At 39.4% G+C, this 20,297-nt stretch overlaps 1 protein-coding gene across 1 annotated transcript; it reads right to left on the reverse strand.

Annotated features, from left to right (window-relative positions):
* Positions 1-4,185: 4,185 nt before the first annotated feature.
* Positions 4,186-18,265, reverse strand: LOC139464407 (cartilage matrix protein-like). Its single transcript, XM_071245941.1, has 5 exons — positions 18,202-18,265; positions 7,288-7,842; positions 6,954-7,055; positions 5,429-5,530; positions 4,186-4,208 (listed from the first exon to the last, which is right to left on the reverse strand). The coding sequence occupies exons 1-5, from the start codon at positions 18,263-18,265 to the stop codon at positions 4,186-4,188; spliced, it is 846 nt and encodes a 281-aa protein (XP_071102042.1).
* Between the last annotated feature and the right edge of the window lie 2,032 nt (positions 18,266-20,297).

The raw sequence follows: 20,297 nt of genomic DNA on the forward strand, positions 1-20,297 counted from the left end.
GATATTAAAGTTAACTTGAGTGCAATACCTAATATTTCTACGCTTAATATTGAAGTTTTGTTCGGAGATGCACCGGAAAATGTCTTTGAAATATTACCAGGTCTATCATTAAATGGCTCAAGAAACACCAACGTCAACGTTTTATTCATATTGGAGCATCACCCGTTGCAACCCTCGAGGGGGTTCAAATTTTAAAAGTGACAGCATTTCTCTTACTAAGATATTCTTGCCGTATAATATTCATTTGATAAGGTTGATGTATACTCTCAAAACATTTAAGCAAGATCAATTAAAGACTATTATATGGCCGTAATATATACTATGAGTTTATATCCGGCGCTCGATGAGGCATTAGAAAAGATGGAATCTGTTGATGGATTTCGATTACATCAAATAAGCGACATAAAACATCGAATAGAGAAGGAGAGGGAGTTGAGACTTGGATTGTATAAAAAGTATCGCAGAGCCGTGAATGCTCTGGACGGAGTTGACACCGCGCTTGTAACAGCTGGCATGGGACTCGGTGTAGCAGGTGTTGGTTTATTATCAACTATAATCGCCGCGCCTATCGTACTTGGCATGGAAATAGCCGACGGAGTCTGAGGACTGGCAGGAATAGTGATAAAATTAATTTCTCGTAGGTTGCAAAAGAAAGCATTAAAACACGATAGTATTCGGATACTCACCGAAGCAAAGTTGAACAGCATTGAGGATCATATTTCAACAGCAATGGCTGATTGTAAGATATCCGAGGAGGAGTTTCGTTTAGTGTTGTCAGAACTCACCAAATACAACGTAATGAAGCAGGAGATTCGATCAAAATCTCGTAAGACCAGTGGTATTAGCGAAGAAGAGAAAAACAAGTTCATTGAACAGGGGAGACAACAAGCGTGTCAATTATTCCGTGCCAAAACAGAACTGGTTGGAGATTAAAAATAGATTGCTTACTATCATTAGATGTACCACATAAAAAATCATAAATTCATTTAAACGAATGCTTACGTAAGTATATAATAATGGAGAAATACAAAACAACAAAGGAAGAACTCGAAAAAGCTATTGAAACATTTATGCTCAGGGACAAAATTATCAAATGGAGAGAATTATCATGGTTAACATTTATACTTAGTTATCCTATAATAATTAGATCCACATCAAGTGCTTTTATGAGTTACCATGGTTTAATATTTATACATAATTTCATATAATAGTTTACCAAGTAAAACTTATCATCAGGTAATATGCATATATAAAATATCAGTAGTTTCAGTCTATAGCTTTTTAGACAGATGCTAGCCTAAGGAAATGGGAGCGCATCTCCTAGACATACTATTCAATAAAACAAGTGTTACGTCTACATAGTTTAATTGATTTGAAGCTTTTAGATAAATGCTAGCCTAAGGTATCAAGATCCCATCTCCCAGACAAAGGATATGTCTACATAGTCTTATAGATTACCTTGAACTATTTTATTTAATTACATCTGTCATCACCTACCGGGGTATATTAGAATAACATTCAGCAATTACTTCAATTAAGACTCATTAAGGATTAGCCCCCATACAAGCTCGTCTCTAGGGCATTAAGGATTAGCCCCCATACAAGCTCGTCTATAGTGCATTAAGGATTAGCCCCAACACAAGCCCGTCTATAGTGACACCATTATCTCTTTCAAAGCATCCAGTAAATATGTCAACAGGATTAGTGCCAGTCCAACAGGATTAACAGGATTAAGTATTCCCCTCTGTCTAGCCATTCATTTAGCATAGGGCACAACCCATCGTGTATCAAACCAATCATATTCCATTTTATTGTTCTATTTTTTGTTAAATACATACAGTAACCTCATCTCAAAATCAGAAATTAAAAGTGTAAGCAAACAAACAATAACCAAAAAATGGCATAATCAATATCAAAACTCAAATAGCCAAATCAAAAAAGTGCTCGGAAAACCACTAGCCAAACCTAAAATCCTACACCCCTCTAAAAAAATTGACAGATTAATTACAAAACTCCAAACAGGACACACTAACCTAAATAACCACCTAAAACAACTTAAAAGACACACCACAGGCAACTGCCCCCACTGCAAACAACCCGAAACCACAGAACACGCACTCATTCACTGCACCCACTACCAAACACACAGAACCTCACTACAAACCACCCTCAATCTAAATAAGGTTCCTACTCTAGATGAAATACTAAACCCTCAAAATAAACTAGAAAACTTCAAGGCCCTAGGCGTTTTCCTAATCAAAACAGACCTAATTAAGCGCATCTAAAAATTAATTAATCTACCAATCCAAAATCCAATAAACACACAAACACCCACCTCACCCGGCTCCCTTAGTTCCCTCCTCCACCCACCTCGGCATTTATTCCAAATTTAAAAATTTCAAAAAATCAATATAAGCAACCCCTAAAAGCCCCCTCTTGGGTTGCACACACCACTTTCACCCTTCTCGGAATACACTAAATGGTCCAGCCAGGCCCGTGTGCGAAATACGCTGTAGTCGGAAAGCGCACGTTAAATCTTCTATATCAGTCAGTCTTGTTAGGACAGAGACGGGGTTTGACTCTCTTACCAAGCAGATCTTTCTCCCACAGCCCAGAGTGTTGTACCGACTCTCTGTGACACCCTCAGTTATTTTCTAAGATATTGTAACTTGCTCATTGTTAATTGTTCTTGTAAATAAAATTGTGATTAGTCTCCTGTGACTCTGGCTCTTTGCTGACTAATTCCCCCAAGAAATCCAGCACGCCATTTGGAAGGTATTGTTCACCCAGAACAGTTCCATGATAGAATTACCATGATTAATTATAGTTATATATTATATTTGTGATGTCAAACCAACCAAATACGGTCATCAATTGTTTCTTTCCAATTACCAAGAAGAGTATATAGTCTGGTCTCCTAGTAAAATGAACGAAGAACTTAGTAAAAATGTTGAATATCACTTCATTAAAAATAACGGTAAACTGTTTTAGTAAAAATGATAGAGAATATTTTCATTACAATTTAGTTTAATCTTATGACTATAGTTGAATCGCATCGTCATTTTTACATAAAAAAATCCCCCTGTAGTAGCAGTATAGGTATATTAATCCGGCTCCAGTGGAGTTGCGGCAGAACCCCTATTACCTATTAGCAGTATAGGTATATAAATCCGGCTCTAGTGGAGTTGCGGCAGAACCCCTATTACCTATTAGCAGTATAGGTATATAAATCCGGCTCCAGTGGAGTTGCGGCAGAACCCCTATTACCTATTAGCAGTATAGGTTTATAAATCCGGCTCCAGTGGAGTTGCGGCAGAACCCCTATTACCTATTAGCAGTATAGGTTTATAAATCCGGCTCCAGTGGAGTTGCGGCAGAACCCCTATAACCTATTAGCAGTATAGGTATATAAATCCGGCTCCAGTGGAGTTGCGGCAGAACCCCTATTACCTATTAGCAGTATAGGTATATAAATCCGGCTCCAGTGGAGTTGCGGCAGAACCCCTATTACCTATTAGCAGTATAGGTATATAAATCCGGCTCCAGTGGAGTTGCGGCAGAACCCCTATTACCTATTAGCAGTATAGGTATATAAATCCGGCTCCAGTGGAGTTGCGGCAGAACCCCTATTACCTATTAGCAGTATAGGTATATAAATCCGGCTCCAGTGGAGTTGCGGCAGAACCCCTATTACCTATTAGCAGTATAGGTTTATAAATCCGGCTCCAGTGGAGTTGCGGCAGAACCCCTATTACCTATTAGCAGTATAGGTTTATAAATCCGGCTCCAGTGGAGTTGCGGCAGAACCCCTATAACCTATTAGCAGTATAGGTATATAAATCCGGCTCCAGTGGAGTTGCGGCAGAACCCCTATTACCTATTAGCAGTATAGGTATATAAATCCGGCTCCAGTGGAGTTGCGGCAGAACCCCTATTACCTATTAGCAGTATAGGTATATAAATCCGGCTCCAGTGGAGTTGCGGCAGAACCCCTATTACCTACACTACTGGTTGTGTTTATGGTAATTCTAAGACACTTCTTAACATAGGATCCCATTACATGGAAGCTGAATCTCACGGAGTGTGAGAATTGAAACTGACAACAAGTGTAGGCTATTTTGCATTTATTTCCATCTATACAAGTGCCACATCACACCACAGCTGGCTATTGCAGATCGGAAGAGTTTACATCAGCGGGCACCGTTCATCTGAAACACGAGGTATGAGCTTGAGGTGGCAGGATAGGTTGATGTAGACAAATGAGATCAGGTTTAACCACACAAGTCATCGAGAAAACACATTATGACAAGAGAGCAAGTGTTCAATTTGACGGACTGTAGATTGCGTCACTCAACAGCAGGCCAATGATTATGTGAGGAAAGTTAGTCGTGCACATGCTGTCAGGCTTGTGGTCACAAATCAATACAGTTGTATCAGGTGAACTTGTTTTTGACATGGGTTTCATAAGTATCAATGTGCAATGCACTGTTGCTGACAATGTCACACTGTTTAGGGGTCTCCGTTATGAGAGATCGAAGTGAAAGACGCGTTGCTATGTAATACCCCCATCACACCAAACTAGTTCTAAATACGTTCGTGAAAATGTTGTCGAACGGGCTCCAACTGTGTATGAACGTAGTGGACAGTAGTAGCAACTAAAGACAGTCTTTTTACGAATTTCATGGGCGGGCTCGGGCGGGCTCGGACTGGGAAGGGGTTCTCGAACTTTGAGTCTGCTCAAAAATTTATCCCGTCCACCCTGTTCTGCAATTAGTCGCGATCGGACTGACAACGTACTTAAAACGAGAAAGACGTATTACGAACGGAATTGCCGTACTTCGAACCTACTGGGGACATGTTGAAGTCGGGCATAAATTTCAGCACGTGTGCACACCGACCGGGTCGACTTCTCTTTGGAGGCATAATGTGTACAGCTCGGAGCCCTGAACTTGAATGAAGACTGGCTACAACGCGCTCGGTATCCTTAGGAGTCGGACCAGGACGGGCAAGGACGCGAATACACACGCACTTGGGACGAGATGAGGACGTACTGCGAACGAGTTGGTCGGGTTAAGAATTAGTTAGAACTGGCTTGGACGTATTGTGAACGAGGTAGAACGAGGTTGAGCTGGTTAAGAACGGGTTGAGAACGGCTACGGACATGCTCGAACTGTTTCGAAACGTTGTCGGGAAGAGGTGAACGGGCAATTTTACACGATCTGAACTGGATACAAACAGACTGCAGACTGGTTAAGAACGAGATAAGCACGAGACAGACGTATTGAGGACTGCTTATGAACGAACTAGCATCGTATTTTACGCCAAACTACGCCTTCTACCGTGATCACAGCCCGATCTAGTATTTTGTTTAGAACAGGGTAGAACGGGATAAAACTACTTTGGTGTGATGGTAGCATAAGCATCCTACCTGTTTCACAACAGACGCCGGTTACAAACCAGGGACAGGAACATGCATTATCAATGCACGTTCCATTGTTGACACACTCAAGACACGTTCCACACATGGGTGCTGTAACACAAGAGTAGGGGGAATCAAGGATATCAACCCAAAAGCGCCAAATTTATGAAAAGTGTTACTGCCCTGCATATGTATGTATTGCAGGTGCACTATTACGCCTTTAATAATTACAGCTGCAACATTACGAATTTTACAGATGCACTTTCCATTCTGTATGTTATAGGTTCATTATTGTACTGTATATCACAGCTGCAACATAACGTATATTACAGATGCACTTTCCAACCTGTATGTTATAGGTTCGTTATCGGTGCCTATTGTGTAATTCCTTTTCTTTGAATGACGTTGTTATGTTCTTGTTACAGCTGCTGCTCAATAAACCGTGTTTGTGTATATATTCAAGTTGGTATTTCCGCTATCCAGGGTCAGCAGTGAGGCCGTCTTATTGTTGCTATTTGTTTTGGAGACCTAAATGCGAAGTTTTGTTAATGCGAAAAACGACTCGCATGTTTCGCATTTAATTCACGCTCGCGTTAAGTTCAAGATTTACAGTATAACCATGTACTGTCCAGTCGTTATGTTGTAGGTTCAATATCACACTTTACATCACTGTCACACAGAGAGCCCGGGCTCCGCACGTACGGTTTGATAGGGTATACTATTGTGTTTGTAACGGCTGTAGTACCACATACATATACGAGGGAGGATTTATAAGTTTGGAACATCACATAGAAGGAATTTCATGATAGGGAATCTTTTATGTGGATAACACATGATGTCATAGACGTATATCCAAAACAAACTTGTATTAGTTGAGAAAATTGTTTCTCTGCGACAAGTCAGTCACCTTTGGAAAGAGGGCAAACTTCGTTCCTACTATGTGTAATTCCTTAAAGAGATACTATTTTCCTTAAAACAAGTTTTATTCCATCTTTTATAGTGTTCGTGTTATTTTATGGTATATGATCAATATTTAAGCATTTGGAATAGATCTTAGAGCTGGGGTATGTGATAATAGGATCGTCACTAGAAGTGGAATTTTACAGAAAGTTCCAAACGTGCGTATTAGCACATGCCACCCGTGGGGGCAAATTCCTTATCAAACTGGGTTGGTAGCCAGCTCCTCAAGTTTTAGTTGGTGTGGGTGTTGAGCTGAAAACGTTGACTCCTATTACTACTCAGTTGTTGTGTTAAACTAGTGGGGCATTACCTATCTATATTCAGCATAATTTAAGGCGGTTCTCCTGCAGGGAATGAAAGTTAAGTCTTTTTTTAATACACTATAAGTAAAATTATAATTATTTCTATACGGAAATAATAAACTAACCTCGTTAATATTGTAAATATCTTTCAGGTATGTTCGTGATCACTCCAAGTAAGAAATAAGAGGTTTCGAAACCTTTTTTCGAAATAAAGCCAAGGAGGGTTTCAATATGCTTAGAGGCCCGGGTGGTGAATGTATCGCAATACTTACTGTCACAGCATTCGCCACAAAAGCCATTCGCACACTGACACACGCCAGCAACACACACCCCACCATTCTGGCACTCACTGCAGCTACCACAGCCAGTGGGACCTGCAACAGATAGAGCACAACCATCGGGTTACGAGAATATGTTTTGTGCTCACCCAACAACTACACACGACAACAAACAATAAAACATACAAACAAACCAAGAATATAAACAGAATAGCAATAACATGACATTTTTTTTTTATCAAAGTGCAGCATATGTGAATCACTCAATGAAATCGTTGGAAGTAACCAAAACACACAGTGCTCATGTTCGTCAAAAATCCATACTTACAAAGAAGTTCCTTGAATAGGGTGACAAACTGAAGGAAGGAGGCCGAAGGGTTGCAGAGCATATACTGGCTATCAGGGTCTGAGGCAATGTAGCGAAGTATCGGGTAATTGGCTTTGGGGCCAAAGCACAGAACATATATTTCAGTCTCGCCGTTTCCCTTCAACGAGTCAACATCATTTAAGATCAAACTACTTCTTGATCGCGTAAGTGCATTTGTGACAAATATGATTATGTTCCGAGCATCAGGGCGGTCTCCGGATGAGGCTCGAAGCATGTTTCTGTTAACTTCTCTGATGGCCTTGTGGAGGTAGTCGGGCCCGAACTGTGGTTTGATCCATCGAATTGCATTTGCCACATTCTGCCACGACGAATATCTATTGAGATGGAAGTTAACCTTGATTCGTCTGGCAAATGTCATTGTCCCAACCCGGACTTTGTCGTCTCCGATTTCGATGTTGTTCACAATTTGCATTGCCATTGCTTTCAATTCCTTGAATTCATTGCGGTGAAAGCAGGATGTGTCAAAAACGAATAGTAGGTCGATTTTGCCACAATCTGTTAAAAATGTAAATGTACATGTTAATATTATGCCAACAGAGCTCCGTGTCTGTCACAAGAGAGGAATACGCTTGAACTTCGGGGGTCTGAAAGTGCGCTGGGCAGCTGGGGACGATCGACTCTCACTCGTCATCTACACAATAGTGTGCTATCGTACCCTGATTGTCAGGTTAAACAGCATTCTCTCGAATATTTCTAACACGCCTGTATACATTTCTTTTCTCAGTATAGACCTGAATTACCTGAATATATGGTGATTAACCTATATGATTTGTCCCAAACATATAAGAATTACCAGTCTTGATTATCCAGATTATTCCATTTAGCGTAAAGGACAAAATATCTTTGAAAATGAATGGACCACTGAAAATCAGTGATGACACAAGGTGTTCGCGAAAAGGGCCAAGCATGTCCTGCCCTAACGGTAGCACCAACATGCATCACGTTGGTGTATGGGAGCTACACTACCTCATCTATCAGAATTTGCATCACGGTAATGTATTGGAGCTACACTACCTGGTATGTGCATTACGTTAGTGTATGGAAGCAGCACTTCCCGTTTTGTCTAACATATGCATCACGTTGGGGTGTGGGGGTGGTCGGGTAGCCTAGTGGTTAAAGCGTTCGCTCGTTACGCCGAAGACCCGGTTTCGATTCCCGACATGGGTACAACGTGTGAAGCCCATTTCTGGCGTCCCCCACCGTGATATTGCTAAGATATTGCTAAAAGCGGCGTGAAACTCACTCACTCATTGGTGTGTGGACGCTACACAATCTGATGTATCCAAAACATGCATTACGTTGGTGTATGGAAGCTGCACTGGCTGGTATATCAAATTCTAGCAACAAACCCATTCTATAATCATAAGAAATCTAATTCTAAACGTACATTGTACTGTATCACATAAAAGGTAGGCGTATCCTGTCCCGCCAGTAACGCCCCCAACACACAACCCCGTCGCAAACACATACAAAATCATATATGAGATAATCCATGTACCTAAATCTTATCGTATAATTCTTTGCCAAATTCCCTTGTTTCGACTGCCAATCCGAGCAGAAATTCTGACTCCTATGCATGCTGATACAGATGAGCTACAATTGATGCTAATGGGGATCTCTACTTCTTGCCTACATGTCTCGTACCCAATTTTCACATAGATATTTTCTAATCATATTCTTTATTGACCCTATTTTTTTAAATAAATATTTGTGAAAAATATCAAACGTATTTAGTCGATTTGCTGGACCAGACATTCCAGTGATTTACATCGTGCGCATCGATCTACGCAATTGGGATAAGATGACACGCATAAAATAAATCAGCCAGCCTTGCCTGTTATGGCAAGCATGGGTTGCTGAAAACCTATTCTTACCTGGATCTTCACGGGTTTGTTTGCAATTGATGTGATAATGTTTGGTGATCAAACTTCAATTATTATCTTTAGTTTAAACATATTTTTTCAACAATTATTATCTTTCACTCTGAAAATTAACTATGTGAATAAGTAACTCTCTGATGTCATCATTTTAATTTTGGTATTCTATGAATAATGAATAAATTAATCAGATCCTAAACATATACATAAACTCATATGGACATTAATCTTGTGCATTAAGTGGTTTGTTTCCAAATTAAACGATTCAGAAATATAATTTAATAGGAATATGATACATTAATTACAGTAACAGTACTTGACATTTTTGTTTGTTTAATCACAAGAACCATGGTGGCACATGAGCTGGTAAGTTTGCCATATGTTTCTAAGGAAAATGCTATCTCAGTCTTCAGATTGGAATGAAAAGAAACATGCCTGTGTACATGTTTACCCTTGGCAGATGTATTTTTTCCAGTCAGCCAATCCATTACTTTTGTTCACCTTATGTGGTCTATTTTATACATACAGGTACTGTTTCCAACCTGCTTTTCCTTAAGACCTTTGTATGCAATCACAGTATCACAACTTCCTCAGCTGGTGTGTATAAAGGTTCCCCTGTCATCATGAAAAAAAGAATTATAAAGGAAAGTCATATTTTCATTCAAAAACATATCTGTCTTTCCTTGAATACTCTTTGTCTAAGTGCCAGAAATGTCAGTGTCATAAAAAAATTAATCTTTTTTTTCATAAGGACTTTTCTTAGATAGACCTAGATCTAAGTCAAACCATTTGACAATTTAGGTAGAATTATAACCTTATAAGCCCTCATTTCTGAGGTGTCCATATTTTTCACATTATAATATATTTTTAGGACAAAACGTGATCCGTGTAGATCTGCCTGTTTTGTTATATAAAACAAATTCTTGTCTTATAAAATGAGAAAAGGAATCATTCAGACGAATTTTATTTATCCCATTGATTCACGAAAATCAGTTGAAATGTACAGTGGTGACTTTTGTACCCAAAATTTCTAGTAATTTGTTACCCAAATGGGTATGTGATTTTGTAGATCTACCTAGAGTTATTTCAAAAATATACATTAATTTTGGTGTCTTAAACGTAACATAAAATCACTTTCCTATCAAAACAATTCATTCTAACTTAGGTTTAACCACCTTAACTGGCCTCTTCTTCAGTGACAAGACGTCAATTTTCTCTCAAAACTAAACACAGTCAAAATCATATTAGGAACTTGATGAAATATTTTATTATGTGTTCTGTTCATCTACATGAAAACATAAATATAATTATAGATCTATTGTCTTATTTTCTTAGGTACAAATTCACAAAGTATTTTGGGTACAATTTAATTTGTTTTGGGTACAAAATCACATATAGGAGCCTAGAATCTCTATATATTAACACTACTTCGTCGTGTACCAAAGTTGTATTGGTTAAGAGGACGGGAGGTTCTCAGAAAGTTTTCAACTACATCTTTAATATTTGAAATTGTTCTTTTTGTAATGTTAGACTAATAACAATATTATGTTGTTATCATTATTGCATATCAATACGTTATACCGCTCTCCGTTGCGTTCGTTTTCAGAAAATATTTTAAAATTAAAATCATCAAGCGTGAAATCCATTACGGTTTCGGATTTAGACTTACACATTTGATGGCGACAATCACGAAGAAATATGAAACAAATATGAGTGAAGACTGCTCTCCAGATCAATAAATAGTAAATAGTTGACGAAAAATAGTAAAGTAAAAATTTTCTTTTGAATTTGAATCTATTTCGGAATTTCTTCATGATAGCTTGCCAACATTTGCATATATATTTTGCTTCCATGTGTCACATGTGGTACGTGCTTCCGGTTTCAGAAATGATAGCTAAAATTGCAAGTATTTTGATTATTTCTCGTAAACTGCATTATTTTGCTATTGAATGGTTTACCTAGAATGTATATCAGTTCAGATTTTGCGTATCATCCAATATTTGTCATTTTTCGCAGTGTTTGTTGACTTTGTTCAACTCAACAAATCGCAAGTTAGGCCACGCCCAAACGTATCACAGACGTTTGTCGGCTTGTCAATGTGTCGGAAAGTTTATCAAACGAAATCACTTAAACTCTTTAAAAATGATTTTTTTACAAAGATTTATACATACGTGTCAATAATTCTAGAAAATTAAGTTAGATGTGACAAAATGATTGTAATAGTCTAACGGGATAATTATGCCTGTGGAGTTGTTTGTTTACCGCCGTTGCCATGATCGTACAAGTTCCATCCAATCGATGATGTTACGATTCAGATTGTTTTTGTTTACAATTAGTTACACCGAAAGTTGCTAAATTTTAGAAATTAAGGAACATGAGTGTTTTTCTTTCGTCAGCAAACAAAAATTTATGATCGAAAAGGAAAAATGATGAAATTATAAAGAAAATATCGGACTGCATGCCGCTCAACGTGAAGTGCCAAAAGTCAACAATGGCCGTTTCTGGTAGTTGCGTGCCGAGAAGTTTGGCCGAAACTTTTTTAACTCGCGATATTTTCTTGTTGAGGTAAATAAATGACTGAACGTTTTGATAATGAGCAAGCTGAGCATTTATGCATGTCATACATAATTTAAATGTTACGCAAAGCCTTCTTGGTAAAGAGATATGGCAAGATTTATTTTGGGGTGTCGTTATGCTATTCGCATGTCGAATGGGTTCGACACTCAGATGCACGGGAAGTGACACCTCTGTCGAATGGATTCGACGTTAGCGTGCAGAGCTTTTACATAGATACAACAAAAATCATTGTTTTAAGAAACTTTCAAGGACTAGGTGATGGTTTATTAATAGGAGTAGTATAGAGGAAGTGCGTTTTCTTCTGGTACTATCTTTTCGCTGGCTTGTAAATCATCAGTCTTTGACAGGATTAACAGGATTTATGTTAAAATTCAAAGATATAAGACCATTAACGGTTATTGCCTCTATTTGACAGCAATATAGAGCCCATCTTACCTTATAGATAGGGTCACATCAAAATATGACAAATTAAAAAAGAACATGACATATTTTGCAATTTTTTTCTTGGAGTTTGATAAAGTGGGCCAAGGAGAATAGTTGTAGCAGAATGAGGTTGACAGCATATATATCGACTGCTGCATTGGAGTATTAAGTGAGTAGGTTTTTACGCCGCTTTTAGCAACATTCCAGCAATATCACGGCGGGGGACACCAGAAATGGGCTTCACACATTGTGGAGTATTAAGATACTGGATATTCTTAAAAGATGTATTATAGCAGATAGACAAGTTCTATTATAATGCTAAAGCAATATGACACACTGTATTATACAAATAGGTAATCTCGTGTTAGAATGTTGTTTTTTGTGTATGTGTATTTGTTGTTTGTTGCACTCGGCAATATATCAGCTGTGTGACGCAGTAAATAATCGAGTCTGGACAAGACAATCCATGACATTGACATCATGAGCATCGATCCACGCAATTGGGATACGATGACATGCTTCAACCAAGTCAGCGAGCCAGATCCCGTACAAGCATGTTCTTACGACAGGCATGGGTTGCTGAGGACCTACTCTAACCCGGATCTTTCACGGGGCCGTCCGATGGTAGATGGCACAAATATGTACATTCACCAGAAACCCCCATGTCAAAACGTGAGGTGCCACCCATGGCAAGTGACTTAGTTCAAATGTGCCTCTGTTCACCTAGCAGGGAACGGGTACCCGATATGTAAGGTGGATGTACAAAACCCTCTAGCGCCCGGAGGCAGTTTGGGTTGTATCCTCCCAAAGAAAACTGGAATACAAACGGATCCACTGGTCGGGAAACAAGTAAACCGCATTTGATCATATCCTAGTGCTTAAAGTAGCCATACATACTAAACAATAGAGATCCAGTTCGACTACTCAGAGGAAACTGTGTTTCTACCTCATCAACATTTTGCCAATTTGAGAGCAGGGCAGAACTATCCAAACCACTCAGCGTCTGTAATAAGCTTGGAACGCACAATTTGCTCTACGCATCTGTATCTACATTATTCTTACTTCTACTTAAGGAAAGCTCTTTTTATGTCTTGTTACTCAAATACTATTTTATTATGTATGTTTATCTTATGTTTAAATAGTCACTAACAACATGGTTACGTCAGCAGTTAATGTTACTCTGACTAATAATTAGTGAGTATATGCATATGTATACTAGCCACATAAAGAAACTGTGCACGGAGAAAATATATTCTGGATTGAAATACAACACAGCAAGAACAAAATGATGCAGGCGCTGTAGCAGCTGAATGATCGGACCATAAGAAAATGTCAACGGGACCTGAACAACATCTGTTACGATGACGTCAGAAGATCAAAATGGAGTAGGGGGTCAGATGACAAAGTCACAAAGTCAATAACGGGTATGACCACCCTGTGCGTGAATCACAGCAGTGCATCGGCGACGCATGGAGTCCACCAAATGGGCATGGAAGGCCTGGGGAATGGCCTGCCATATCCTCCTCAAATCCTGTGCCAAGTCACGGACGTTATCTGGAGGATGTGGAAGACGACGCAGACGGCGCTCCATTTCATCCCACACATGCTCTATTGGGGAGAGATCTGGAGAATTTGCCGGTCATGGCAGTAACATGACATTGTTATGATGAAGGAAATCCATTGCGACCCTAGCCGTGTGAGGACGAGCGTTGTCCTGTTGAAATGTCAATCCCGGGCAATGACGTTGCAGGAAAGGAATGACCACAGGCCTCAGAATTTGATCTCTGTAGCCAACACCGGTGAGATTGCCCTGAACAACCACCAAAGGGGTTCGGTGCCGTGCTGTTATCCCACCCCAAATCATCACAGAGCCACCTCCAAAACGATTCCTCTCCACAATACAGTTGCGTGCATAACGTTCTCCCAAACGCCGGTAGACACGTTGGCGCCCGTCACTGTGGGAAATGTTGAACCTCGATTCATCTGTAAAGAAAACATTTCTCCACCATTTTCGAGGTTGGCGAACATGATTTCGACACCATCTTAGACGGTTGAATCGATGACGGTGTGTCAGGATGGGACGTATGGCAGAGCGTCGTGGTCGAATCCCGCACTGACGTAAACGATTCCCGACAGTGTTGGGATGGATACGGCGCAGTCCAGGAATTGTCTGGGACGTCGTTACTGCCGTTTGGAACCTGTGTCGAAGATGTGTAACTCAAAACCATCTGTCCTGTCTTGGCGTCGTTACTCGGGGACGTCCTGAACGTGGCTGGTCGGCAACGTCATTTGTGTTCTGATAACGCCTCACCAATGCCGATATCGTGTGACGATGGCATTGGAAATGTGTTGTTGCCTCATTCCCGCTCGGATCATTCCAATGGCTTCATGACGCTGTGCAGCTGTCAATCTTGGCATGATTTGCTTGTGATATACTTGTGTCTGCGCCTGAGAAGTTTTGAATTTTTGAATGACCACAGATCATGCTTTCCAAAGTGACAGCGAATTTTGAGTTGCACATGCTGTGTACAGCTGCACAGGATGCACGTGCAGTAACACATTGCACGTCCATAGGCCCCCATCAATGACGTCATGGCACGTGCATGAGCGTTTGAATGTCTCCAATAATTGCTGTGTTCAAACCTATATTTCATATATGGACGGTGTGCCCTTATATCTATATTTTCTCCGTGCACAGTTTCTTTATGTGGCTAGTATATGTTAAAGGCGTGAGGAGTATGTTAAAACCCATTGTATAACCTGTTGTGAAGAAAGCACGCTATTCAATAACGTGAATACAGTCGCCATTCTTAAATAACATTACTATGATTAAATTTATTCAGCTGTGGTTGACTGCAGTTGCAGTTGGTGTTCGTAAGAAGTTTTAAAATAAATCCTTTCTGCAGAACAGTAATGAAAAGATTCACATCTCTTCTGAGAAGTAGCTTCTATCTATTTTTAAAATGAGCTAAACCCTACTTGTTGTGGTGGTAGTGATGGGTTAGGCGAAACTGTTAATGATTATATGACACATTGGTAAACTATGTGTAATGAGTAAAATATTCACATCTAGTTCAAAATTTTGAAAGATATGTCTGACAAGATGCCAGGTTGTGTTAAGGCAGAGACATTTAAACTGACCCCGACTGTGTTGCAAAAAGAACACGTTTCAGTAGATGTTCTATGGTATCACTGGACTCAACTAACGGATGCTGCTGGTAGGGCAGGACATGCTTACCACTGATTTTCAGTCATCCACTTATATAATTTTCAGGGTTATTGCTCTTTTTTCACACTCAATGAAGTCTATTTCGGCAGATAATCGAGGCTAATAATTATTCTCTGGTGTTGACGTTTCATATTTAGAAAAGGAAGTTCGAAATATTCACGACATCATGTTGGGTACGCTAAGGTTGCATGTTGAATCATGTTTTACTTTTATATTTTTAATAACTGAGTTAGTTGAGGAATTGAAGAATTATTGACTGAGATATGTTTGTCAGGGATGGACTCTTATTTGCAGATGACTTGAATACTACAAACAAGAAGGTCTTATGTACCACTCTTTAGATTTTTAATGAATATCAAAACGTTTCTCTAAAAGTAAAATCTATAATGTCTGACAGTATAACACCTTCCATATTGTTATATCGTTCGGAAATATAAGTTATACTTGTCGTGGAAAATCTTATTTTGTTTTATCAGAGTTATTTCTTAAACTATATTTATGTGTAAATAAAAGGTTTCTTCCAAAGCTGTGCTTGGTGAAGTAGGAAGAACCTATGTATGTGTTCTATATATTATCATCGCTGAGTAATGTATTGGTGCAGACTGTTGTATATGGATTGTTATCGACACCCCAAGTCACGTTATGATAGGTTGAAATCACATAATGAAAACAGACGCCACAATTTTCGTTTGGGGCTACTTTACTGTATGTTCAGTATGTTTTCAGTATATGTTTGATTGCGACAATATATGTTTTAAACCAACATATTAAGACAAAGAGAGTAAGGATTGGCATGCCAAAATAATTTCTGAGTCATTAGTCTACATAAAAACTAGTACACGAACCAGAGAAATACATTTTAAAGTTATGACCAAAAATAGGATCTTATTCGCATATTATGCAAATTCCGATGTTAGGGTCATAAGTCGAGTATTCAACAGTTTCGTTATAATGAAAAAGTTAACATTGACTTACTTGCGAACACATGCAACACGTTGATATATAGGAAGCACACTACCTGATCTATCGAATACACGCAACACGTTGATATTTAGAAGGCACTATACCTGATTTATCAAACACATGCAACACGTATATATATAAAAGGTACACTACCTGATCTATCAAACACATGCAACACGTTGATATATAGAAGGCACCCTACCTCATCTATCAAACACAAGCAACGCGTTGATATTTAGAAAGCACACTACGTGATCTATCGAATACATGCAACACGTTGATATAAAGAAGGCACACTACCTGATCTATCAAACACATGGAACACGTTGATGTATAGAAGGCATACTACCTGATCTATCACACACATAGAACACGTTGATATATAGAAGGTACCTGATCTATTTCAATATATGTTATTCATATATTCATAACTGAATCAGCTTAATAAACACAAGAATTAACGTGACAACAAAGTTTCGATTCCATCAAAACATTAATTGAAACAGTGAACATAAAAACATGTATACTACCAACAGAAATATGGGAACTATCGATTGGAATGCAGCTATCGTTGAGGTGTACATTTACAATATATCTAATCAAAATAAAATTGCACATTATGCGTGAAGAGCACATGATGCAGGTGCACACATACACCAAAGGGTGTGCACCTTTAGGCGAACTCATAATCACTAAAGCAACTGAGGTAACCACGGGCGTAAACTGCCTCCGTATCTCAATCAATAGACAAAATGGCGGCGTCAATGTCCCAAGTTACCCGAATGTTTGGCAAATTAAAAAGTGTACTTTTTCAACTGTTGGGCAAGTACCGTCAAACGGGCCGTGTTGCAATGAGACCTGAGCGTGGTAGGCTTAAAAACAACATCTAGACAAGATCGTCTCATTAATTGTCACTACGCAATATTTTCAAATCTGCTCCTCTTATCAATAGAGAATTCCGTACAATAGCAGGAAGGCGAATTCCAACATCTACCTTGAAAACCGTTTATATGGAGCCCACCTGAAAGCAAGGCGTCCTGTGAAGGTGTGAACGCTTACCAAAGACGGCAAAGACTGGGGAAAGCCTGGGCAACACCAGTCGGCGAGGTAGAGGCGAGCGGTATGTCATGGCAACAATTCCTGACCATGATCGGTATAGGGGTGGTACTGTCATGGTGTGGGGCGGTATCAAACGTGACAGGCGAACTGATATGGATATGTTGAATGGACATTTGACAATAATTGAAGATATTTATTGCATATATTTTGAACTGCAAGATGACAATGCCAGACATCGTGCTCAGGTTGTTACCGAGTATCTCCGAGAAGGCATACGTACATCAGACTGTCCCGCTTAGTCCCCTGACTTGTCTCCAATAAAGCATCTGTGGGATGTTCTCGGGTGGAGAGTGTACGCTAGAGAACCAGCACCCGCCAGCGTGGCTCAGCTTGGATAGTTCTTGAGGCGGAATGCCGGGCAATAGCAAGGCAACCGTACGCAAGTAAATCAACAGTATGCCATCAAGGTGTCGTGCATGTATCGCCCAAAATGGTGGACACACCAGATATTGATCTAAACACCCAAAACTAATTTGACAGACATTTATTGACATTATTATTGACTATCACTGGCGTTTCATCAGTCCCTTATTTTTGTCGGTAGTATATATAGACATTATTTTGGAAAGAATATATGTAGACTTAAAGCGAATATTGTTAATGGCATTCGCACCTGAAATGTTGTAATCATATTTATGTAAAGCACTTTAAAGTAGTTAAACTTACTTTGGGTGCAGAGGGTACCTGTTATCAGACAGGTGTAGATACACAGATAAGTGATAATCCCCATCTTAACATCTATGATCCTTTCCCGTATTGTGTGAGGCTGTAAGCAGTACGAGTCGACCAGTAGGCGAGCACTGCGGCACGCCACAACAGATGGGGACGCAGCTCATGCACATGTAAAAAAAACAATGACACAGATATTTTTGACATCACTGCACGTATCAAAATTGCGTTTGTCGGATGCTCGTGATTGCAGTCACTGGATTGTCTGGTCCAGACTCGATTATTTACAGACCGCCGTCATATAGTTGGAATAATGCTGAGTGTGGCGTTAAACAACAAACCAACAACAGCAGTGAACATAACAATTAGACAGAACTATTGTCATACAAGAGTTACCTCCCGGTAAATTGTCTCTCTTTAACGTAAGTGTCTGGCCCGTACACAAACTTTTGACTTCCCTTTTACGTTCGTTCCATGTTGCAAAATAATGACAGATGGTCATTTATGGAATTAATGTCGCGTCTTCCAACTGCGTTCTCTTAGCATTCAAGAATATTTTGACTGAAGTAGACTTTTTATAATCATATCCAAATGTATGATAAAAAGGTTAAGTGACCTCATATATCTATTTTTACTTTTGTTTATATTTTAAAGATTTGAAAAGTCGGAACTCCTTTTAAGTGGCGTAACGTCCCTGCGTGTTAGGTTGGGATAATTTACGTTTCAAGGTATCACTTTTGGAATGAAAAACAAAACTTTCCGGTTGACTACACAAAATGCATATAATAAATAGCATATTCCATGTGTCTCGTGAAATACCATGTTTCTCTCATCTCGTGTCAGGGGAAGGGAGATATTTTCACTCCTGGCCACGCCACTCTCCTTTCTCCTTTCCCCGTCACTCGATGAGAGAAACATGATATTTCACGAGACATATGAAATATCCTCTATATATTTTTCACTATTCAAATGACATTTAAGAGATGTCTAAAAGAGTTAGTTTGATGTATAGTTAACCATGGTAGTTAGGTAGCACTCTATACATATACCGAGAGTCATTGCTGAGGTTAGTCGGCGACTTTACTTGATGAGTTTATTACTTATTCTAATAACCATGGTAGTTAGGTAGTGTCCAAGAACGTATGGTAGCTCAATGTGATGGCAGACGATAAAACTCTAGGGTGAATTTTAAGACGACAGCAGCCATGTTTATTGTTGCAGGTTGAAATAGGTCGAAATGGTACCCGTAATGGTAATCACATTACAGAACACACACCGGGACCGAGTGGCCAATGTTCCCCGATGCGGAGACCAGCTCTGTCACTTACACGAGTCGATGATCAGGGCCCGTCTAACCATGTCAGTCAGGTTTTGTAGGTCATTGGCCCCCGTGCATGTTTCTACGTGGGACCCGGCGACGTAAGGAGGTGTTAACTGACATTTAAGGATAGCGCTGGAGATAAAGGATCCTGTCCGGAGGGGGCTTTTGATTTGAAGGGATAGCCGAAGGTTTGCTGAATATATTAAACATATTGAACCATTAGGTATTTAAGATGAATGAAGTTTAGATAAAAGTATTGAAATGGTTTGAGCTATTTAAATACAAGTATTGAAATGGTTTGCACTACAACAGTATAATAAGTATAGATCGCCATTGTACATAAGTATGTTCTCTGTTAACCTCAGTATGCTATGTTTTGTAGCTTTGGGTGTAAATAAAGTTCAGTTCAGATACTTCTTCCTGGGTGGGATCCAATTACCTGGAGTGTGATCGCTGTATTATCCTGCTCAACCTGCAGTATCTCAATGAATTCGTACATATTTGGATGCCACACTTCGAGGTCATTTGTAGCGCCGTCCCACTGCTCAGAGAAGTTTCCTGTCATCTTTGGTGTTAATGATGGATGGTGTCAAATGAATGGAAGTATGACGTCTGGTCTTAATCGTGAACTTTTATCCGGCCAAAAACAAGAGCTGATCCCAATTAGAAATGGGAAAAACTGTAATTAAACTTGCGTATTTACCACAGTGGACAATTATTTCTTGTTTGTAATTGTACTTAATGATTAATATGTTCACTCACTCATTGACAT

The sequence above is a fragment of the Haliotis cracherodii genome, unplaced genomic scaffold, assembly GCF_022045235.1.
Source record: "Haliotis cracherodii isolate W230 unplaced genomic scaffold, xgHalCrac1.p SCAF_1, whole genome shotgun sequence".
Taxonomy (NCBI): domain Eukaryota; kingdom Metazoa; phylum Mollusca; class Gastropoda; order Lepetellida; family Haliotidae; genus Haliotis; species Haliotis cracherodii.

Bases quoted from the DNA above. Each gene is read 5' to 3' on its own strand.
- LOC139464407 (XM_071245941.1), bottom strand. From the start codon at position 18,265: ATGGGGATTATCACTTATCTGTGTATCTACACCTGTCTGATAACAGGT. The intron at 7,843-18,201 runs GTAAGTTTAACT...CATTTTTAACAG, and splicing joins AGGTACCCTCTGCACCCAAA to ATTGTGGCAAAATCGACCTA. The intron at 5,531-6,953 runs GTAAGTATTGCG...CTTGTGTTACAG, and splicing joins TTGTGGCGAATGCTGTGACA to CACCCATGTGTGGAACGTGT.